The 25,168-nt window shown below is 34.6% G+C and overlaps 2 protein-coding genes across 2 annotated transcripts; one reads left to right on the top strand and one right to left on the bottom strand.

Moving 5' to 3' along the window:
* Positions 1 to 2,682: 2,682 nt before the first annotated feature.
* LOC144839200 (uncharacterized) lies at positions 2,683 to 15,342 on the bottom strand. Its single transcript, XM_078694515.1, has 20 exons — positions 15,221 to 15,342; positions 14,426 to 14,668; positions 13,934 to 14,116; positions 13,541 to 13,680; positions 13,088 to 13,316; positions 11,344 to 11,517; positions 10,907 to 11,113; positions 10,635 to 10,790; positions 9,978 to 10,148; positions 9,593 to 9,760; positions 9,267 to 9,440; positions 8,455 to 8,702; positions 7,950 to 8,136; positions 7,592 to 7,729; positions 7,258 to 7,499; positions 6,761 to 7,055; positions 6,431 to 6,579; positions 6,182 to 6,323; positions 5,106 to 5,223; positions 2,683 to 4,822 (listed from the first exon to the last, which is right to left on the bottom strand). The coding sequence occupies exons 1-20, from the start codon at positions 15,282 to 15,284 to the stop codon at positions 2,683 to 2,685; spliced, it is 5,568 nt and encodes a 1,855-aa protein (XP_078550641.1). The 5' UTR covers positions 15,285 to 15,342.
* Positions 15,343 to 15,787: 445 nt separating this feature from the next.
* On the top strand, positions 15,788 to 24,043 carry LOC144841390 (exocyst complex component 7-like). Its single transcript, XM_078697713.1, has 19 exons — positions 15,788 to 16,328; positions 16,561 to 16,626; positions 16,735 to 16,834; positions 17,303 to 17,387; positions 17,696 to 17,801; positions 17,898 to 18,048; positions 18,399 to 18,589; positions 18,745 to 18,797; positions 18,910 to 18,959; positions 19,137 to 19,252; positions 19,736 to 19,840; positions 20,226 to 20,345; positions 20,988 to 21,216; positions 21,671 to 21,733; positions 21,986 to 22,106; positions 22,385 to 22,480; positions 22,616 to 22,730; positions 22,888 to 23,021; positions 23,384 to 24,043. The coding sequence occupies exons 1-19, from the start codon at positions 16,227 to 16,229 to the stop codon at positions 23,484 to 23,486; spliced, it is 2,106 nt and encodes a 701-aa protein (XP_078553839.1). The 5' UTR covers positions 15,788 to 16,226; the 3' UTR covers positions 23,487 to 24,043.
* Positions 24,044 to 25,168: the final 1,125 nt, after the last annotated feature.

The raw sequence follows: 25,168 nt of genomic DNA, 5'->3' as shown, positions 1-25,168 counted from the left end.
TATTGTGGTGTGTTGCTTTCATTGTTATCAATGAAAAAATGTACGGGAAGAATACTCATATAAATTGTCATTAATAATAACAATTTATATTTGTTTCGTTGTCATGGGTATAAATCGGGGATTTTTAAATAATTTTTCATTACAAATATATAATCTTTTCTATTTTTACTTTTATTAATATAATAATAGCGTAGTTGGCATATCTTTCTGATTGACTGCGTCACTGGTTAAAATCGAAATGCTACATATAGCCTATGTATTGTATTTGGTATCGCCAACATGGTCATTATTACACGTAACGCCTCTCATATTTGAAATGTTGTCGGAAAGAGTCCTTTTGCGAAACATACGGTTATTTTGTGATGTGTATAGATGTACCTACAAATACGATAAATTATAGTAAGCTCGCGTATTGCACGAATTAAACGTAAATGTCTAGAGACAAAGACAGTACAATCCAATAGAGCGAGAATTGTTTTAAAAATATAAGATGGAGGAGTGATACGTAACTGCTTCACGTTTAAACCCAGTTACCCTTTAAGACTTAAAGATGTATTGTACCCCAAAAACATGAAAAATGAAGATTAATTAAATCAGACTTTGGATATGTTATTTTGTAATTTTACTAAAGTTAATCACTTCCGTAGAGAAAAAACCTCAAAAAATATTGTTTTCAACCAAAAATCCATTGGCTGGCAGCCAATTTGACCATTTTTTGCTTTAAATTATAGGTTTTTTCAAGTAAATAAATTGTTTTTTGATCCAATTTTTGGTCAAATTGGATAAATATTATGTGACATTAAAATGGCATATTCAACAAGAACAATTTTTTTTCAGGGGGACAATACATCTTTAAAGACAACCGTTCAGTGCCTACGTACGTAGGCCTACAAAGTATGAAAAGGCTTTTTTTAAAAATGTTAAATCTTTTAAAATAACGAGTCACTAAAACCACCACAGCTTCTCCATGAGGTATTTTGATGCATTTGTGATAGCTTACTGATCACAATGGCCTTTCACATTATGAAAAAAGTTGCCAAACTCTTTTATATTTTCTTATAACAGCTCCTCTAAATCCCACCATGCACTGAGCAATCGATAATATTATTGATTTTTTTTACGCTCTAGACTGTTCGCTCATGCGTGAAATGTAAACAATGTATTGGCAAGGACTAAATATAGAGGTCATAAAGAATTTCATATGTGAATAATAAGCTATACAAATGGAACGGACACGACTCTCTGGAGATATTACGCAAACAGTAGTTCAAAAGCCTGTAGCCAACGCACTTTGAAGTAAATACATTGTTCTTTACTAATTCAGTTATATACACACACGTCACACTTCAAAAAGTGTTTGCAGAAGTTGTACTTTAAATAGCTCCTACACAAACGTTTTGCTTAACCGATTTAAAGATTATTGCTATTTTAGATATGTAGACCGAGTTTTTAAATTTCAGTTTGCGTTCATTGCTTTTTTTTCATAGGTGACAGACACTCATCATAAACGTTTTGTATTGGTCATGAAAATACAAACAAAGTTTATAGCTTGGTGATTAACGTGTGGCTTGCCATTTGAAGGTCCAGTGTTCAATCCTGACCTGTGCAATGCATTATGGATGTAATTCACTCCTTACGTGTAGGCCTATCTACCCTGTTGGCGAGTTACTTGTTGGATGTGTGTGAAATAATAATTTAAAAATGTATATGGGCAAACGTTCATGAACAATTAATAATAGTACATAATTTGTAACGCACCAGCCTATGACGGCCGGGTACGGTACGTGAGATTCTGCCTCTCAAGCTATTCCCAGTAAATCCGTAGTTTAGGAATCAGTTATGCATTTTGAGTTAAAAGCATGGAACTTAACAGAAAAAATAGATTATTATTATTATATAATGCGATCTACATGGAAATACAATTACTGTGACAATTTGAATAAAGAGTCCTGATAACGTCACCACACCGCCATGATAGATGTTTTGTCCGGTTGCATAACGTTAATAAACATGCTTCCCTGCTAAACAAAATATGTCATCCCATGCCATTCCTACCTTATTCACCCCATCAATATCAATGATAACAGAGTAGAAGCACTCATAATTATTTTATGTAAAAGTGACTCTTAAAAAAAGAAGATGAATGCCGTTTCTAAAGGTACTAATAAAAGGACCATCGCCATACCATTCCTACCTTATTCACCCCATCCCTGCCCATAACTATCAATGCTAACAAAGTAGAAGCACTTTCATAATTTATGTAAAGGTACGAATAAAAAAAGAAGATGATTGCCGTTTCTAAAGAAGGTATACTAATAAAAGGATCACCGCCATAACATTCCTATCTTATTCACCCCATCCCTGCCCATAACTATCAATGCTAACAAAGTAGAAGCACTTTCATAATTTATGTAAAGGTACGAATAAAAAAAGAAGATGAATGCCGTTTCTAAAGGTATACTAATAAAAGGATCACCGCCATACCATTCCTACCTTATTCACCCCATCCCTGCCCATCACTATCAATTATAACAGAGTAGAAGCACTTTAATAATTCATGTAAAGGTACGAATAAAAAAAGAAGATGAATGCCTTTTCTAAAATTTAATAAAATAGCAGTAATACATACATATATATTGGATACACAATTGTAAACATTCCGAAACATTACGAAATAACAGATTATTCGTGCGTATCAACGTATTCTTCGTCGGTATCTCCGTCGTCATCAGAATCTACAGCATGCGTACTTAGTTGGGATTCTTTCATAGGTGGGGTTAGGCCATTCGCAAACAGAAGATCTGCCAATTGCAATGCCCTACTTTTAAAATGGAAATCAGTGTCGTTTGTAGTGTCACTGCTTCTAGTATCATTTCTTATTTGTATATTTTCTGTACTATTACGTGTTTGGGAAACGTCTGCAGTAAGCGTAACTTGGTTGATTTCTTCTGTACTGTTTTGTGTATGTCGGGAAACGTCTGCAATAGGTGGAACTTGAGCCATTTCTTCTGTACTGTTTTGTGTATGTCGGGAAACGTCTGCAATAGGTGGAACTTGAGCCATTTCTTCTGTACTGTTTTGCGTATGTCGGGAAACGTCTGCAGTAAGCGGAACTTGGTTGACTTCTTCTGTACGGTTTTGTGTATATCGAGAAACGTCTTCAGTAAGTGGAACTTGAGCCATTTCTTCTGTACTATTTTGTGTATGTCGGGAAACGTCTGCAGTAAGCGGAACTTGAGCCATTTCTTCTGTACTGTTGTGTGTATGTCGGGAAACGTCTGCAGTAAGCGGAACTTGAGCCATTTCTTCTGTACTGTTGTGTGTATGTCGGGAAACGTCTGCAGTAAGCGGAACTTGAGCCATTTCTTCTGTACTGTTTTGTGTATGTCGGGAAACTTCTTCAGTAAGTGGAACTTGAGCCATTTCTTCTTTACTGTTTTGTGTATGTCGGGAAACGTCTGCAATAAGCGGAACTAGAGCCATTTCTTCTGTACTATTTTGTGTATGTCGGGAAACGCCTGCAATAAGCGGAACTTGAGCCATTTCATCTGTACTGTTTTGTGTATGTCGGGAAACGTTTGCACTAAGTGGAACTGGAGCCATTTCTTCAGTACTGTTTTGTGTATGTCGGGAAACGTTTGCAGTAAGTGGAACCTGGATGATTTCTTCTTTACTATTTTGTGTATGTCGGGAAACGTCTGCAGTAAGTGGAGTTTGGTTGATTTCTTCTTTACTGTTTTGTGTATGTCGGGAAACGTCTGCAGTAAGTGGAACCTGGTTGATTTCTTCTTTACTATTTTTTGTATGTCGGGAAACGTCTGCAGTAAGTGGAGTTTGGTTGATTTCTTCTTTACTATTTTGTGTATGTCGGGAAACGTCTGCAGTAAGTGGAATTTGAGCCATTTCTTCTGTACTGTTTTGTGTATGTCGGGAAACGTTTGTAGTAAGCGGAACTTGAGCCATTTCTTCTGTATGAGATCGTTCAGTATTATTCTCGCATGTTTCTTTAGTTGACGACGCGTTACCAAGTTCCTCATCATGGCATAACAACGCGTTACCAGTGTCCCTATAGCCTGACAACGTTTCAGATATTTTAAAAGAATCATGTATGTTTTGTTGAGATATATTTTTTGAAATCTCTTCCAATAGACTGTCCGTGCTCACTGGATAAGATAGTTGAAATGTAACATCATCGGCATCTTGATTTACACTTTCGGCATAAACATTTTCATACGTCATATACCTGCTGCTTGTGTGATGTATCTGATGATCCTCTTCGCCTGATGAATCATTTACAATGACATCTTCGACACCTTCATAATCTCTTGGTGATATTTCCTGATGGTGTATTCTACCTGATGCCCCGGAATTGTTACCATTTTCTATTAGGTCGACTGATTCTCCTGGTTGAGAGTTCCCATCTGGTGTTGTGTCCAGATCACCATTATACACATTGGCATAAATCGGCACCATGTATCCTTCCATATCTTCTTCAGTTTCCGAATATGTTACAGTGGTGTACCGTGTACCAGATTGGGACACACGGCAATCATCAATACGTTTCCTACCCGTCAATTGTTTCAACATGAGCTCTTTCTTTTCTCTCAGCTTTCGTCTGAAATTCTTTTGAGATGGTTGTCTTTCATCCTGATGGGAAAATTCAAGCTCTTCATCCAATCGTATCTTCTCGTTTTTTATATCAACTTGTCCATCAAAGTACGTTCTGTCAATTTGTCGAAAATCAGCAAGAGTCATTCGAAGTGGACTGCCAAAACCAAGGTAATCCAGAATGGTGTGTATTACGTTTTTAACGTAGTAGGGTCTAATAAAAACAAAAAAACATACATCTTGCCTAATATAATAAGGTAAATAAAAAATTGTAGTTTGATAGAATTACGTCAGGCTGTTTGAAAATATGGTAAGCTTCAGACTGTTTCATTGATATTCGTCGATGCGTGTAATTATGAGTGAAATTAGTTGGGGTGGAGTTTAAGAGTAAACTACTACTAAGTAAGACTACTCTAAGCATCAAGCGACAATAAAGCATCGATGTGTTGTGGAAGTGTGGAGGAAGTTATTTGGTTTAATGTACGTCTAACAAATACCTTCGACAAAGATACATAATGCAGGATATACTACTCGTCATCACTATGGCGATGACGACAGCGGCGAAAAATACTCCGACGGATATCTTCCATTCTGTTAATGTACGTGCTAGTACGTCTACAAACAAAAATATTTCTAGTGATATTATTATTATAACTGACTACGCGGCAAAAAATAAACAAAATAAACATATAGGTTAAATAGCTAACGATCTTAACAAGACTATGGAATCTTCGTAACATTATCCAGTAAACTAATAATACACATTTGCATGTGGTAGCTATTCTTTGACAAATACAAATTTCGTACACTAGCAAACTTTCCCATTGTATTTTTGGTAGTTTGCCGTGGTCAACTGTTCTACACTACACCACGAGTGAGTGGTGGCCGAGCGGTTAAGACACTGGAACCGTAATTACGTAGCCATAACATCGGCAAGGGTTCGAGTCTCACTCGCTCCATGGTTCTGGTAGAACGAGTCTTCTCGGATAAGGACTATAAACCGTAGGTCCAGTGTACACATAGCTCATGTGCACTTTAAAGAAGTGTACGAAATTTGAATTTGTCAAAGAATAGCTACCACATCAAATGTGTATTATTAGTTTACTGGGTAATGTTACGAAGATTCCATAGTCTTGTTAAGATCGTTAGCTATTTAACCTATAGCTATACATCTTTCGAGACGATTAGGAGTTACCCCTGTGTACTAGTCCACACAAACACAGCCACTGTCACACAATCGGGACTGGACCGTCCCAACAGAGTTAGTGAGAAGTTGAATAAATAAAATAAAATAAAAATACGGAACGGAAAAAAGGAGGAAAACAATATAATTAAAGAAATAACATTATGAAGACAGATATTACTGATTATTTGTAATGTATTTAATTATGATATGAAAGAATGAAAGTGGTGGTTCACGCCACAAAAGAGAAAAAAAACCTTGGAAAATTATTTCTTGACAAACTAGGAGCTTGCTCTAGTTTCCAAATAAAAATACACTACCTTGCAAATTTGCTATATAAACTTTGACCAAACGTGTGTCAACTAAAGTTGTATTGTAGGCCCTACTCACCATGTGGTTCAACGATCGAAACGGCAAGCGCTTGATGGATCTCAGCCCTATCGGAAAACCGAAACTGACAGGCATACAAACCCTGCGCCCTTTCGTCAATGTGATGAAGATGAAGAATTGTTGTGTTTGGTAATACTGGGTTCTACATTAACACAATGCCAAACAAATCAAAAGGTCATAATATATCTAGATACGATGTAATAAAACTGGTTTAGCAGGAAGAAAAACAAGTAAGATCATCTTTCTTACATCATTTTCAAGTCGAATGTGTTCAGCCGCTGGATCGACGAACTGGTTTTCCTTCAGCCAAACTATCTCAACGCCGTGTTCGTGTTCTGTATTTCTGCACCTTAGTTGAACACTTGCCCCATGGATTACATAATGTTCTTGAAAGTTTGCTACATTAAGAAATTACATTTTTTTTTCAATTTAACACCAATGTTCAATACAGTTTTCAAAAAGTGTTCTTTTCTACGGTCTCGCTGATGACGGCAACGCATCATGCCATGTGGAGAGACGATTCTTTGTGATGAATTCTAGGTCTAGGTCGCAAATCGATTGAAAACAAGAAATACTCACCAGCTAGTGTGGCCGATGACGAATCAACACTTCTATCGTAGGACTGCTTTAGCATATCTGCCATCAAGTATCCTACATCGTTCAGTTTCATTTTATAAATATGCCCAGTAAATCCCACAATATCGCCTTGTTTTGGATCCGAACCTACCCATGGTGGTAAGCCCCCGATGTAGATTTTGTTTGACGGAGTAAACCGCAAGTCTTGGCCGGATAGTTGAGATGCAGGCTCTTTGTTGACTCGTAGAGAAACCTGGTTTGGCTCAATTTGTATATCAACGATCATCCATGTTTTAGTCTAAAGAAAGAAATGGTTAGAGTGGCAAGTTGAGTATAGATTGTAACATGAAGTGAACAAATGTGAAAAGAGAAATAGAATTGTTATGTTCTTATAAATAAAAGAATAATAAAGAATTTATATTATATTTATTTATTATTATATTAAGTTGTTAGCCCAAATGTAAAGGCATTGTTACAAATATAATACTACCGGTCCCTACCTCTTCAAGATCTCTCTCAATCTCCAACTTTCTTTCACCCAGGTTCAAAGAAAGAACGATTTTATTTTTGTTCAATTTCACTGACATAAAAGAGCCGGAGACGGACCCGTTACAATGTATTAGAAGACCTTCTGAATCTTGAGCGCTGACGATCGCTTGTATGTTCCGTAAATGTCCGTCATCATTTAGTGTAATTGTTGAAAATTGTTCTCCATTGAATTCAATAGGTGTTGCCATAATGTCTGTGACAAACAATACGTCATCAAATAAGTTAGTTATTGGAGTTAACTATGATTGGTTTGGGAACGATAACGTGGAAGTAATGTGTTCTTACCTATTAGATCTCTGTCGCTGTTCAAGCTCGTGTACGGTATGTTTGATGTTCCATGCCAATATATCTTATCCTCAAACAAACTCATCAACTTATAGTTCATTGTAAATTTGGCGATCTTTCCTACGAACCCCGACCACACTAAACACAATACAAGAAATAAGTTTCATTACTATAACTAACTTCGTAATATTTGTCTCTAATCTATGCTGCTAATACAAATCGAATACAATGTTTCGTTAACACTGTGTATTGGATCAATGTACTGTGCATTTGTTTAAATCTATCTTACAGCTTCTGTTTCAAATTTGATGCTTCAGTTAAAATCTTTTCTGGTTCGTGGTACAAGTTTAAAGTTTACCTGTTGCTTTGCTATCTACATGTGGGTACAGATGAGGCATACATCCACCAAGGTATACAGGAAGATCGTAGTCAACAAACTCTGTTATCTTTTTAGTAAAATTACTTGTCTTTGTATATTTGTCATTTAGTCGCACATGTCCCAGGTTCCCGGTAATAGAAACTTGTATTGTGTTCCATTTAAAAAGCTGTATGGTATACGAAATCGATTTAAAAAATATTTTGAACTTATGTAATTATACAAGTATAGCTTAATGCTGTGATACGGTATGAATTAATTATATACTGTACTAACTTAGTTTAGTTTAAAACCTGCTTTCTACTACTAGTCGAATTTTTAATCACGAAAAACTCAAGGAACTTAGAATTCGTCGCAGAAATGATGTGGAAGATGGAAAATGAGTATAAACCGACGATTTAACAGTGGAAACAGGCTTTAGAATGATGTAATTAAAAAATCTCTATTCGACGCATTACACGCACTCAATTTTGTTTACAAAACTAACCTCCACTGGATGACCAACCACTTTGAGTTCTGCTGATCCAACCTTAGCATAGAGATAGACACACCCACCCACCAAGCTGACGTAAACCAATTGACGGTTATAGTAATCATGGCGTTTCATAACAATCAAACCGTCTGCAGATTCTGGCAGAAGTCGCAGATACATAAGAACTTGTTTTGATGGATACCCGTACTTTGTGTACATTATGAACGATTTGCCATTAAACAGTCTCATTTCCTGTTGGTGTTCTAAGAAAGTCAGACAAAATTGATGGTGACGTATTAGGCCTACCGACAGTTATAGTAATAGTTTCCCTTGGTACTAACCAATATCTGACGTTTGGATGCTGTGATTATTTGTCCATAATTGTGATAATTGGTTGCGTTGCGCATCACAAATTCATTCATTTCATTTATTCTTTATTTCGTATTTAAATGTACATATACAGCATTACAAATACAAAGCTCTTAAACTAATATACATAATTAAATAATAAAACAATACAATGAAAATACAAAAGCCCATGGACCACAAACTGGTAATACGTGCACATTAAAAAAATCCCCAGTTTGCATCCATTGCTGAGCCGTAAAAGGCATTTCTCATAATGCACATAACCAGGATATTATTAGAGTGGTTGACTCTTAGTGAGAAACCATAAAAACGTAGATGGAAGTACATACTGTAAGTACGCATGCACGATTCACGTGAATGCATTGGACCAGTATCTGCTTCTTTAGTCTACAACTAAAGTTGTTCACGGAAAGTTCTGAATACTGTGATTATGATTGTTAGCAATGGTTGATAATTACCTTGTGCGCATGGCTGTTTGTAGCAGTGTCTGGATTCTGTTCCATAACCATCGCATAGGTTTCCATTACCAGTAGGTGCTGGATTCGTACAAGTACGATCTCTTGATGTAATACCTTCACCACACGAAGATTTACATGGTCGCCATGCATTCCAATTTGCCCAATTTCCATCAACTGATTGAATATGTTAAAATCATTGAGGGTTATATAAGAACACACGTTATATTGATAATAATGGTGTAACAATCATTTTCTTCATAAAAATGGAAAAACTGGGATTAAATGTGGCTTGCCGAACACAAGAGCAAAATTCCTTAAATACTTACCTGGACAAGGGTGAAGACTGCAGACACCAAGTTGTTTATACTCTCCACCACATCTCGCCACACTCACTACATCATCTTGAGCCAAGCACACTCGTCTACGATTGGTAGTTCCACCACCACAAGATTTCGTACACTGTGTCCAATTTCCCCATTCAGCCCAAGATATTTCTTTAAAAAATGATTGTAACAATAGTAAACACAAAGGTTGTAAGAATAATTAATTGAGTGGGGTATGTTTTACTTTCTTAATTTAAAATCTATAAACAAATCTGAACGTTTTTTAAATTTATTTTGAACTGACGTAGGCCTATTTGAAGTCGGATATGAATACTGGGGCTTGTTCGAAATAGCAGGTTATATTGAATTGGAAAGATCTGATATTTACCTGGACAAGGAGAGTCTTGGCATTCCATACGTTGTGTACTATTGCCGCTACAAATCGCTCCTCCAAAGGCAGGTCTCGGATTGGCGCACATTCTGTATCTTTCGGCAAAACCAGAATTACACGTTTTCGAACAAACTGTCCACTTCGTCCACTCAGACCAACCCCCGTTAACTGTCAACAAAATAGATCAAATGAATACTACTGTTTTTAACACTGTTATACTACATTAGCAAACGACAAAATTAAAATCTTTCAGAGAATATCGCCACCCTAATAAACAATTCTATTTATCAATACATTCTAGTCTCGCTCTATCTTATTCTTATTCTTGATTGCCTATCAACAACAACAACAAACAAACAACTACAAAGTAAGTGGCAGGAAACACAAAGGAAAAAAAATAAATAAAAATACAAAAACAAGCAGAAAAGTAAAAACACTTTACTCAGAGTAGAAATTCATTTTAAGTTTGAACAAAAATGTAGGAAAATTATCCATTAAAAATGAGTTCTTGACTTCGTCTTGGATCTCTTCCCACAATCGCGGGAAAATATGAATTACAGTTCGAATATCGCTTGTGATTGGTCAAATCACCTACGTTGCGTTACGTACTTGTGTTGCGTCTCTAGTGTGGGAACTAAGTTTAAGCTTACATACCGACGCATGGAATGTGGCCATTGCACACTGCAACATCGTAAAGCGGACCACTACACGTGGTATTTGTTCCATCGTCAACGCAAGTCCGATGGCGTAACATGGTTCCACCGGCACAAGTTGTTCTGCAAGAGGTCCATCGGCTCCACTTGCTATATTCTAACAATTATACAACGTATACACAAATAATAGTGTTTAGAAATTTGTCTTTTATTCTGTAAGAAACTGACAACCTAAAATATTTCAAGCAATATAAAAACCTTTTCAACGCTTACCTTGTTGTTTAACGACCTGGGTTGCATTTATAGGACACGATGCTTCCATATGATTACACCTCTCTTTCCCAAACGGTTCCCCTTCACATAACCTGTTTGATCCAACCGGTGTCGGATTTGTACAAGTCCGCACGCGAACTCGTTCACCCCATCCACATATTGATGTACACATGCTCCATTGAGACCATTCGCTCCATCCTCCTTGTCCTAGTTAAACAATTTAAAAAGAGAGTTTTGGTCAACACATTCTTGCTCTATAATTCATATGTAACTGTGGTAACACATAGAAACTGAAGGAAACTTTAATTTGCATTCGACGGTACTATTACACGGTTTTATCAATGATACATTTTATAACACAAAATGTAGATGATCTCTTTATCATCTAATTATAGTAAATGACGGAGACGATAATGACAAGAAATGTAGTTCCTTACGTTGACAACTTGTAATCTGACATGGAACTTCTTTGATGATAATATCTTTTGTCGTGCCATCGCCTAATACGCACGCCCCGTCACCAACGCAACGTCGTATCGATTGTCGGACACCTTCACCACAAGTCACAGAGCAATGGGACCAATGAGACCAAGGTGAAAAGTGTACTCCCACTGTGAAGACAAGAAAACGGCAAAAGCACGTTTCATATGTTATAAAGCCTAGTCCACACTTTTGTAATCTGGTCGACTAGCAAACTTTGTCGAAGTTTATCAACTGATCGACTACATGACACAAGCAAACTTTGCCGACGTTTGTTAACTGGTCGACTACACAAGCAAACTTTGCCGAAGTTTGTCAACTGGTCGACTACGTTAGCAAACTTTGACGAAGTTTGTCAACTGGTCGACTACACTAGCAAACTTTGCCGAAGTTTGTCAACTGATCGACTACACTAGCAAACTTTGCCGAAGTTTGTAAACTGGTCGACTACACTAGCAAACTTTGCCGAAGTGTGTCAATTGGTCGACTGCGTTAGCAAAGTTTGTCAACTGGTCGACTACACCAGCTAACTTTGCCGAAGTTTGTAAACTGGTCGACTACACTAGCAAACTTTGCTCAAGTTTGTCAAATGGTCGACTACACTGGCAAACTTTGCCGAAGTTTGTCATCTGGTCGACTACACCAGCTAACTTTGCCGAAGTTTGTAAACTGGTCGATTACACTAGCGAACTTTGCTGAAGTTTGTCAACTGGTCGACTACACTACCAAACGTTTCCGAAGTTTGTCAACTGGTCGACTACACTAACAAACTTTGCTGAAGTTTGTCAACTGGTCGACTACACTAGCAAACTTGGCCGAAGTTTGTCAACTGGTCGACTACACTAGTAAACTTTGCCGAAGTTTGTCAACTGGTCGATTACACTAGTAAACTTTGCCGAAGTTTGTCAACTGGTCGACTACACTAGTAAACTTTGCCGAAGTTTGTCAACTGGTCGACTACACTAGTAAACTTTGCTGAAGTTTGTCAACTGGTCGACTACACTAACAAACTTTGCCGAAGTTTGTCAACTGGTCGATTACACTAGAAAATGTTCAGAAGTTTGTAATCTGGTCGACTATACTAGCAACCTTTGCCAAAGTTTGTCAACTGGTCGACTACACTAGTAAACTTTGCCGAAGTGTGTACTTTGCAGAAGTTTGTAATCTGGTCGACTACGCTAGCAACATTTGCCGAAGTTTGTAAACTGGTCGACTACACTAGAAACATTTGCCGAAGTTTGCAAACTCGTCGACTACACTGCACTAGAAACATTTGCCGAAGTTTGCAAACTCGTCGACTACACTAGAAACATTTGCCGAAGTTTGTCAACTGGTCGACTACACTAGCAAACTTTGCCGAAGTGTGTAAACTGGTCGACTACACTAGCAAACTTTGCCGAAGTGTGTCAACTGGTCGACTACACTAGCATACTTTGTCGAAGTTTGTCAACTGGTCGACTACACAAGCTAACTTTTCCGAAGTTTGTCAACTGGTCTACACTAACGAACTATTTAATGTTTTTCTATTCTTCATGGTAGAGGAGAAACTCTACGATTCACTGTAGCTAAATTCGGTCTGACTTTATCTGCAAATCAGCATTTAAACTGCATCCACACACATTATTTCTCTAATCGTTTTAGTATTGTTCTTTTGGATTTCGTGATTGATAGTGTCGAAATAAAGTTTAATGGTAACATTACCTGTCTCCGTACAGTTGTTTTCAAAACAACGCGATTTTTCAAGCGAGCTTCCTGGACACATTTCTCCAGCATTGAGAGGACGCGGTGAATCACATGAGCGTATATGATACCGATGACCATTACCACAGTTGGATGAACATCTACTCCATTCACTCCATTCTGACCATTTTCCGTCAACCGGACATCCTTCTGAGTGTTTGTAGCAGTTAATGTATGACCAATATTTGTCCTGAAAAGAAAAACGTGTCAAGAATTGCTTGGAATTTAACCTATTAGAAATGGTCAGAAAGATTCTAATATAATGTCATACATAACTGATAGAACATACTCCAATGTTTTGATTTCAATACCGATTTTGTTTTACTATGATGAATGGCATACTTCACTATCAATGTCAAATTTCATTATCAAATTTGGTAATATTTCAGAAATATGTCCTAATACGTTACGTACCGCTTCTTCCTTTTCTATTATAATGTCTTCAACTTCTTGATAGCTGCAATGAGATAACAAACACTTGTTCTTTAGTTGTGGGTTACTTCTGTGTAGCATCTTTAGATAATTTACACTGACTTTCGAGAGAATTGCTGAATCTATAAAATACAATTTCATTAATAAAGATAAGAAACTAGATCTATATTGTCAACGGATATTCTCGGCGAGGGAGTGTGCTCGAGCGCGCGGAATACTGTATTAAGACATTTTTATTTGAGAATGCAAGAATAAAAAATTTTTAGTGAGCTCGGTTTGGAAAACTATAATTGTTATTCTACAAACTGGAGAGAAGAAAGAATTGTCAATAGACGATAATAGTTATTTTGCAAAGAAGGTTGAATGATACAGTACCATTTTGATGACAAGCGATTTTGATATTGCATTTAGTGATTTGTGTTGTTTGACCACTACACTGTCTGCCTCCATTACTTGGTTCTGGAGAGTCGCAAGTCCGAAATCGTGATTTCATACCATCCGGACCACATGTAATGTCACAATGTGCCCATTTACTCCAAATAGTCCATCCACCGTCAACTATATGAATACCAATACTTATTTATTTAACGTAATTGATTAAATGAGCCAATTGAATCGAAATGACCGCGCAATAAAATTCAAGGCGTAGAAGTATTCATACGTACGTCATGCCTATCATTTGAACGCCGAACGCCTTTTAAAATGGAACTTATAACATTTGTGAAGTTATTCTTATAGACTTAAAATTGTTGACACTACTGTACAAACATGACACTTGTCCGATATAATTCTCTATTTAGTACATCGATTTGTTTATTTTCTGTAATAGGCCCTGTCATTACGTAGTATTATCAATGAGAAGCGTACCTGGGCAGTCATCTTTACGTCCTGTCTTTGTACATCGATACCAGTGCCAAAAGTTACTAAATTGAAACTGATCTGACTCTTCTAATCCCCACACATAGTGTCTAGCCTCTTCCTGGGAGCACATGTAGCGTTTGATATGAAGGCAGTCTGTGATGAAGCGCGTTCTGTCAGGTGGGTTCAGCAACTGTAACGCATTACTCAATTCTGCGGGAATGCGAAAAGTAGCAGCACTCGATGGCGGGTCTACACACAAAAAGAAACAAAACAATACTAGCCTAAATATAAGTTTATTTGGATCAAATGGATAGATTTACTAGGGCGTACTTCAATTTTTATATAGGGCCTAGCCTAGGGTAGGTCTAATAACTAACATTTAATACTGCGGTGTGCCAAATTAAATAAGCTAGGCATAGGCCTACGAGAAACCTGCGAAGGGAACATTTGTTTCACAGTTTTTTAAAAACAGCCTAGGAAATAAATTATTATCATCCTTTTAATCAAGTTTCAAGTTTCGGTTTAATAAACCTCTTATTAGCAGAGTATAATCATTTGTATGATTCGTATCATAAACATATGGAACATCATTCGACTCACACATACAACGATTGTGAGAGGGGGCATGCCTATGTACGATTGTTATAGCAAGTAATACTGTAGCCTACCTAGCCTAGGCATGGTCTGCCTACCTCTTAGTCTTAGGCAGGCCTAGCTAGGCCTAGGCTACTTAATTCTCTAGTTATTTGCTTAAGTAAACGTAAGTATCATTAAGGCCTTACTAAAAATTACTTTACTTACCACACCAAACTGTATAATTTATGGCAAATATTAATATAAAGAGTTGAAAGAAAAGTCGTGGCATTGTAAAATAATGATTTATTTCTCTTTCAACAAACACATGCTGTTAGAGTAGACATGGCGGCGACTTTTAAAAAACAAAACAAAAACTGTAACTGGGCCGACGCACAGTGCGTATATATTCTATTCTTCATGGCAACAACAACTCTCAAAAGTGCGCACGTATTCTGCGGTTGCTGGGCAGTGGTGCGCGTTGACTCTGGACGAGCAGCAGCTGATTGGTTGAAAGTTTTTCACTTTTATCGACGTCCAAGTGGTCCAACTTGATGATTGTACGTGACGCGGAGGAGGCCAAAATAAATATAATTATATGAGACAAAAAATGGATAAATATCATTATAAACGCTTGGTACAAATGATTATTTATTATTATGTCATATTTAATAATCGTTTGAGAATCTCACTAGTATTAAGCGAGATACATTTTAACAAACGCGTTGAACGATGAGTTGACGAGTTGACAAAAAGTAGAAAACAGGAAGTGGATAGGAGCTCTAAAGTAAGAAATGAAAGGGCTGGCCTAGGCAAGAAGAACGTCCAATTTTCTGTGCTATATATTTAATTTGTTTCCTGTTTAAATTATAACTATCAGAAGTTTCAATATTATTGAAGTATCGAAGTGAATTAAATATCCACAGCAATTTTAGTTTTCTAGGCTTGCTAACGGGAAGTGCATATATAGGCCTGGCCCTCTAGCCGGCGGTATAGGCCTAGATAGAGACCTACAAAGGCCCGCCTAGTAGTCGATCGTAGAGGCCTAGCCTAGTGTGTGTGGCGGAAGGGCGATGACAGCCACAACAGATATACTGTATGAATGCTGTGATTTTAGAGGCTATTAATTAGCCTTGCCCTTGTCTACTACTACTAGACAAATCAGTTAAAATACTAACTAATAAATAGTAATAATTAATGAAATAGAATAAAAACTGTACAAAAATATTTCAAGATGAGTGGCAGACGACAAAATTCTACTCCAAATTATCTTATGATTGCGAAGATGGAAGACTCAACACAAAAGATTGTAGAATTAGATGAAAAACTGGAACAAGTAAGGAAAACATGTTATTGTTTTGTATTTATTTTATAAATATAGGGAATTTATTTATTAAACTTCATTAATTTGTCTCAAATGCTTAGTACAATTACAATGGTTTTATTAAAATGATCTGCACAAAATGACAAAGTATATAGTACAGTAGGCCTAACACTGTATGTTTAATTTATGCTGTAGTCTGTAGCATATTTTATTTAATATCCAGGTATTTTAATTATTCAAATAGGAACAGAAGGATTTGGCATTCATTCGTGAAAACCTTGATAAAAGCAATCACCTTACTAGAAGTATGGTAAGTTTTTTTAACTTAAAAAAAATATTTATTTGTTACCTTAGCTATTTAAATTATACATACATTTACAACAGAAAAAAAGTTTACACTTTTGTGTTTTTTTTGCAGGTTAGTATCTTGTCCTCATTTGAGAGCAGACTTAAGAAACTTGAAGAAACCATCCTCCCTGTTCACATGGAAACGGTTGCCCTCCAACATCTGCAAGCAAGTATCCTTACTACAGAATGTTAATAATTATTAATATCAACAAAAATAACAAAAACACAAAGAAAAAGTATGAAAAGTAAAAGGATTCATTATATATACCGTACCATAATCGTGATGTTGAATCTTAACATCAGGATTATTATGTGTATTGTCATACTTCTTTCATCAACTTTCGGTTTATATTACTGTACTATTATTGTTAAGCTAAGCCATGTGGTCATATTATCTCGATTTTGCATTACGCATTACCTTTTTGTTGTTTGTCCAGGATCCTCACAAGACAAGGCTCTGCTTTCTAGTTTGTCGCCCTATCAACAGTTTATTTTCTTGAATATTCAATTTATGTTAAAGTTATTGATTATTGAAATTGTTGATAAATAAATGAAAAGATGAATGAATAAATGAGTGACGATAAAAAAAAGACCATATAAGGCAAGAATGAATATACTGTTCTTAACCAACCTTTTAGATGTAGAGAAGTCTTTGAAGGCGTTTGATGAAGTTCTTACTTATCACAACGTTGTTCGTGATGCTGAACAATTCATAAAAGAGGGGTAGGTATTTGTGGCTGTAGTTAATTACTGTTATTTGGCATAAAAAAGGGTATATGAAGAAAAAAATAATAAAATATAATAATAAAAAATATTATATTAGTATTACTGTAGTTCAATGTTTAATAATACTGGCCTTGTCTTTTGGAAATTGCAGGGGTGCTACAAAATTCACTTCTAAACCATCCAGGGATGCTGTAGTACTAGTAGTGTTAAAATAAATATAATATCCCACGCCTGATACTACTGTACTCTATATCCAGCTAGATTGCATTATCATGTCATTTTTGTTTTTTTTTGTTTTAAATTAGGTCAAGTGGAAGAATTGAAGATTACTTGCGTAAAATGGGTGAAATTCAAGAAGCTAGGGATTATTTTAAGGAGAACAATCCAGGGAGTCCTGAACTTGCTAAAGCTGTAAGTTATTTAGTAGTTTATAGCGAAAAAAAGCATCAAATTTTACTTACTTTAAAAAAAATCTTATTACTGTATATGCTTGATGTTTTATCTTAGGACTCGCAATTTACAATGGGCAAAGAGAGTCTTGAGAATGAGTTTCGTGGTCTGTTAAATCGTCACAGTAAGCCAGTACCAGCTATCATGATTCTAGACTTGATTGAAGAAGATGAAGATGAAGGACTACATGCTTTTGAACATCTTCCAGGTTAGCAGCCTCTAAGGCCCCTTTCACACACAAGAATTAATTCAGCTCAGATTTGGCTTTTCTGTATGTACTGTACTGTAATGTACTGTAATGTTGACTGGATGTTGATGTACATAAACAGAAGTCGACAAATGTTCTATCCCGCAATTGACATTGAAGTATATAATATGAACACTTGTTCCTCGTAAGGTGACCTGGTAAAACCTCTGATTTGATAATTGTGTGAAAGATATTTTAAGTACACTTCACTCAGGTGTGTGAGTGCACTGAATTCGTTTGTGTGCCAAAGTTAAACATTGTGAGAATGGTAAAACACAAAATATTTTCTATTAAAAATATATCTGTTACAGAGAAGACTGTGGATGAGCTGTCATTGATTGCCAAGTGGTTACAAGGTCCAGGAGAATCGTTTGACTTCATTGATGTGTACCATTCTATCCGTGCTAGCGCCCTCAAGAGGTCAATTGAAGGCATTAAGGACCATTTAATGAAAAAATCTGGAGGATCAGCTTCATCAGGTCATGCTATGTCATCGCCAATGGTAACAAGCTGATTAAGTCATTAAATATTTTTAATATTCATTTTGTTGAAAACTCTTAAAATACCAAATGTATATTATCTTGAAGATTGACCTATTATTAACTTACCATCAATGTTGGTTTAAGAATTCATTAACAATTTTAATTCATTTTACAGAATTTAAAGGGAAAATCAAAAGACCCAACTAAACGTTCTTCACTCATTAAGCCGTAAGTTAATTTGCTGTCTATTGTCTTTTCTACATTTCTAGATGACAAATTAACCAAAAGTTATATTTTAATGCAATTTTTTTGCTTCTTGCTTCCTGTTTTGTATTTGCAGGATAATGAAAAAGAGTTCAGCCTATTTACTTATTGCCAGTTTTGAATCAGGTTTGTCAATGTTTTCACTTCTTAACTAAATTTACTGCAGGATTTGACTAATTCACTGGGTACAAACAACCACTGTTTTTTCGGTATGCACAATTATCTTATTCATGATCGCTTATACAGCAGTTTTCCATTAATTTGTACAGAACCCCTTAATGTTGAATGTTTTTAACATTGTAGCAAAGCGCCCAGGTTCGTTGAGTAGTCCTTCAGTGGATATGAGAGAAGAGGCCAGCATGGATATTGAAACTGAACAATTTATAGTCAGTCTTCTAGCTCTTCTAAAACTTATACAAGTAAGTTGCTTCATTTTAATTATCTTGGAAATGGATTTAGATTTAATGAAAAAAATAAAACAGAGTAGGAAATTCATAAATTTACTTTCCCCAACTAGATTAGTAAACTAAGTTAAAACAATTATCTTCTCATTTTGTTGTCTAGTTGTTCTAGTTTATTATAAAACTTGAACTTCTATTAAGAAAACCAAAGTATTTGGGGTATCTTTCTTACCAATCTTCCTTGTTTCCTGAGGCCTCATTTCATCATTTTTATTTCTAAACAATTGTACATTATCATTATTTTCACATTATTATTTGATGAATAAACATTTGTATTGTATGTTATCTCTATAGGTTAAAATAATTAACTATTAATATTTAATTGGTTTGATTTTACAATGTTTTTTTTTTTAATTAAAATTTTTTTAAAAATATACTATTAATGATAGTGGAAGTCAGTTTGTTTTTATGCATACATTAACATTTACTTTGTTTATTTAGAGTGAAGCATCTTTAATGAGCTCAATAATACCATATGAACACCATCGTAAGACCTTTGACAAGATCATTGATAGATCAATGGACATGGTTGCACAAGATGGAGAAGTAAGATTATTCTACAATTCAGTCAACTCTCTCTTTTCCAGAAATGTTGCTATTCTGAATGTGTTTTTAATACTGACGAAGAATTTGAGACATTTGGGTCAACCTCAATAAGTCTGATTTTGGCAATGTTTGTGGTTAATCTGGCATTGTTGCATTGCATTGTAAACTGTATTATTCAGGGTCTCAGAGCCAGTATATTTAGTTTTTTTGGTTTTTAGCATTCCAACATTGGTGGAGTATCTGTGTTATTTAAGGTTTATTTTCCAAAGATAGTAAAAACACAGATTGTGAAAGTTTATTTTCTACTTATACTAAATATTTGATATATAATTGAAGTATAAATTATACAAAATATTATGAATTCAACAATGTTTTTCTTTACCAGAATATAAATTCAAATGCAAAGCGTGCAATTGGAAAACATGAATTTTCAGCATTGTTGTCAATATTTCCTGTCTTGAAACATCTTAACGCTTGCAAAGCAGAGTTTGATGAACAGCTAACGGTAAGTTGCTATATGTTATATGACTTATGTTTTAGATATTTCAACATACTGTATGTACTTACTGATTTTACATTTTATATATTAGAAAACAGCTGTTTAAGAAACATTTTAAACGTTTTATCTAATTATAATTAATATCAAAGGGATTATTGTTTTTGAGAAAAATACTTTTTTCTTTCTTCAATAACATCAAACTTTATAACTTCAAATTATTCATATTATATTGTATACGTGCCTGCATCATTTTTGAACTTCTAATTATGATCCAAACCGATGAGAATATATGATCAATTTTTGTTTTGCTTATTATATCCTATATATATCATCTTCAAATGTACGTCACATTAATCAAATTGTTTTATTTACTATTGGTTAAATAAATGTTACCAAATTTTAAATTGTAAAATATATATAACAATGTACAAGGTACAATGTTAATTCCTTATTATGAATGGCTACCTCTATCTTTACAACAATTTGTTGAGTGAACTTATTTCATTATTATCACTTATTGAAGAAGCAAACGAATTGTAGCCAAGGGCTAGATTGTAAGTTTCTACATACATAAGAACAGATTTAACATACATGCACATTTTGTTATTGTTGAAACACAGTTAGTATACATTTCTATTTTTTTTACAGGGTACAGCGCCATCTACTAGACACAAGTTACCTGATTTGATGCGAACCTTGCAACAAACAGGATCCAACGCCCTTGACGAGTTCTTTGAGATTGTGAAGAACGATCCAGACAAGTCTAATATGCCCAAAGATGGTACAGTTCATGAACTTACCAGCAATGCTGTTATATTCCTTGAGAACTTACAAGAGTTTATTGATACAACCTCATCAATGCTATCAACTCAAAAAGGTATTACTCTCAAATTATTGGAAAAATTTGATTAAGTTGATATTATTATATTATTATGTGTCATTGTTTGTAACTAGTGTGGAGTAGCTTTGCGTCAGATGTTTTACCCTACTCTGACGTAATTTGTACTTTATACACTTGCAAAAAAATTAATTAAGTTTAGTAAAAATTAAAATTAAGTAATTCTCGGATGGGATTCAAAGCCACGGCCTCCTGATCACTAGGCTGGCATTCATACCTCTAGACCACCGAGCTTGCGCTGGCGCCTAGGGGTTAGAATGAAGCCCAATTACGTCAGAGTAGAGCACAACATTTGGTATATGTGATAATAGCACTTATAGTTTGTTTTTTATTACTTTTTTCTACCATGTCGTCAAGCTTCTATTTCATTTTTTTAATATTTATTAAACCTTGGTAATATTATTATACTGTTGATTTTTAATATTTACTTCAGATGCAATATTATCCAGAGGAAATGAAGACACAGCAAAAAAGAAGCTAGTTGCTGCATACATAGGTGGGTAACAGGGATATGTTGTCAAGGTGGTAAAGATATATTTTAAAAAAATAGATAGTAATTTTTAATATTAAAGTGAATGAACCATTGGTTAGATAGTAACCGCATCATTTGGGACATCCTTTTGCTTATCCAAAATGTTTGATTTTCAAGATGAATTTTTAATATAGAGAATTTATGACTGTTTATATAATAATCATACAACTACACTACAATATAAAACTATCTAATTAATATTGTTTTCATCTTCAGCAAAAGTTTTAGGAGCTCTTGGACTGAACTTGGACCAGAAAGCGAAGACATACAACGACCAGTATCTCGGTGCCATCTTTCTGCTCAACAACTACCATTATCTACTTAAATCATTACAAAGGTATGATTCTATCAAATTAAAAAGGCAGTCTGGTGAAATAAAAATATGTTGATAAATAAACTAGCTTCATATATCCGAGTGAACGTTCATATGGGCTAGTATATAACTAAATTGAATGGTTTAAACATAGGATTCTTTTGATTGTATTACATGCCGAAAATTGAGGTATGTTGAATTTATTGTGCTGTAAACTTGTTAAACCATTTAATTTAGCTTCATATAATTATGTGATTACGTACGTAACATTATAATACTATAAATTATGTATTTTCTGCTAGGTCTGGTTTAATTCAACTTGTAATGTGTTCAAATCCAGATGTAGAAAGTCACTATGAACAGATTATCAAAGATCAGAAAGTGGAGTACACAAAAAGGTATGTAAATTACATAATGAGCCAATGAGGGCGCTATCATTATAATTATTGGCGACAAAAAGCTAGCTTAAAATTATATGAATGTGATTGGTTGATTCCACAAATGTGAAAATTTATTTATTTGTTTTTCTTTAGTTGGAGTCGAGTGATAACTCAAATACATGAAGCCAATCGGCCGTATGTGCTAGAACGAGACGCCGGAGGGAAACTAAAAGACCGTGAAAGGCAACATATTAAGGATAAATTTAAGGTATGTTATTTATGTTTCTGCCTTGTAGGTAAGTCCCACCAAAGGTGCTCATTAAACTAACTTACCCTAGTAAATAATTAAACCTAAACCAAACCTAAAACAATTGCCTACTAATGTAATATATTATTTAATTTAAATAAACAAATATTCTTTCCAGGGTTTTAATACAGAGTTAGAAGATTTATTTAAAGTACAAAAATGTTATGCTGTACCAGATGAGCAGCTAAGAGCAATGCTGAGAGAGGAAAATAAAGTGACCGTTATCAATGCCTATAGGACGTTTATGGAAAGGCAAGTCAATCAGTTTCTCATTTGTGATAGTTTCTGTGTTTTAATTATTCTTATTTTTAGTTAGAAATTAACATTTTCGGATCCATTGAAAATGTATATTTAATATTGATCTATATCTAATAAAAATGTATTTATTTTTTTTATTCAAGTAAAATTTTAACCTTTTTCTCCATTTAGTACATATACTGTAAATATTAAATAAATAATTGAGAAAACAAGAGTACAATAAAATTATTGTATTACGTGAAAAGGGAAATCTTTTAGGTGCATGAGAGCATACAAGTAAACGTATTAAAATATTGAGAAATAATCTTCTAAAATATATAACATTTTTTTGTCAAAAATTATTGTTATTTTAACAGGTATTCAGGAACAAACTTTACCAAAAATCCAGAAAAATATATAAAATATCAGCCAGAACAAGTTGGTGGTATGATTGATAGATTCTTTGATGTCACCGCATAACAGGTAACCTGTGATTAATCCGTAACAAATCTCACAACCATCATGCTATATCAACTTGTTTTCAGGATTTAACACTATCTTTAAACTCAATTGTTATTTTTTATTATGGAGAATCATAATAATAATGGTCTTATATAGCGCCTAATATAATGTTTCTAAGCGCTTTACACACAAAATGACTAATAAAATATCCTAAGATAATAAACAGAAAAATCAGATGAAGAAGCAGAGGAAACATTTCACTAAGAGAGCATATGAAAATGTACAGTTATGTGGTGATAAGACACTTAAATGTGTACAAAATGACTATACAGTATTGTATTGAGCATTTAAAGATTATAAATTTATTTACTTACTAATAATACTGTAATAATTTCAGCTTACTGTACATACAAGATGATTTGAAAAAAAAATGTACTGAACTTGATAGCGGATTATGCTAAAAAATCAATGCATATTTTCTTTCACATACACATTCATTTTTATTTATCGCCTGTTGGTTACATATAAGTAATAAGCAAGAAGCTATTAATATATAATGAAATATATATGAAACAGTGTGCATGTAATGCTCTGTAATAAACTAGATTTTATCAAAGATGTCAATGTTTGTTTTATCCAGTTTATTGTGTTTGCTGTTCATACATGATAATGCATTTTTATAGTACATGATATTGTTCATGTGCTGATTTGTCCTGTTTTGACTCTATCAGGAAAGATACACTTGAACACACTACACTTCAGTTAAGTTTGTAATTTTAAACTTCAGCCATCTTAAATCTACAACATTAACTGGTAGTGCGCTAGATATAAAACACAAACATTATTTTTCATACTTTTTTGGGGTGGTCAAACAAAAACTACAAATAAAATATTACAAATGCTTCATCACAATTCCATGTTGGCCAAACATCTGGGCCTGTTTCTATTGGAAAATCCCAAAAGAACGGTTTTCTTCGAATCAGTTTAATAAAAAAGGACCGTGTTCTTGCATGGATTTATTGCTCCACATAAACCGTTTTTAAAATTTTTAAAAGTTGGTTGTTTTTTGTGAACCCGTTTCTGTTGGCAAGAAAATACCGTTCTTTCAAAATACGGTATTTTAATCCATATTCTCTTGCTAAGTACAAGCAGGCCAATATCTGAACATTGTGTAAGACAAGTTTTTAAAGACATTCTTAGTAGGCATAGGTTTATATGTAAAAAGTTGCATTAGAAGAAATATAAATGTGTGTCTCCTGGTAATCTTGACACCACAATTATTTGAATAGACCAAGGGGTTCCAGATATATGGCCCATTTATACATTTCATACATTTGACATTTGACCTCTCTAATTTGCATGTTTTAATTTAAAAAAGTGACAACACCCGAAATTTGAAAGATTATAAACTAAGGAACACTTTGAGCATAGCCACTAGAGTACAAGACAATACGTCAGACCATGGAGAAATAAGTTAAAGTTAGGTTAGACAAACGTTACAGTATACAAATCATGAATGTTTATGAGTGCAATAGTACAGATAATTTCATGAGGTAAAAGGTTATATTTTCACGAGGACGTGACTGATCCCATGCAAAACATTACCAACCCATAATGTAATATTTCTCTATGCCAATGTATACATTATGTTTGCTATTAGTGTATCGTTGAACTTCCATTAACAGCTTGATGGAATAATT

Source organism: Antedon bifida, chromosome 4 (assembly GCF_963402885.1).
Source record: "Antedon bifida chromosome 4, ecAntBifi1.1, whole genome shotgun sequence".
Taxonomy (NCBI): Eukaryota; Metazoa; Echinodermata; class Crinoidea; order Comatulida; family Antedonidae; genus Antedon; species Antedon bifida.
This window is presented reverse-complemented; position numbering and strand designations above follow the sequence as displayed.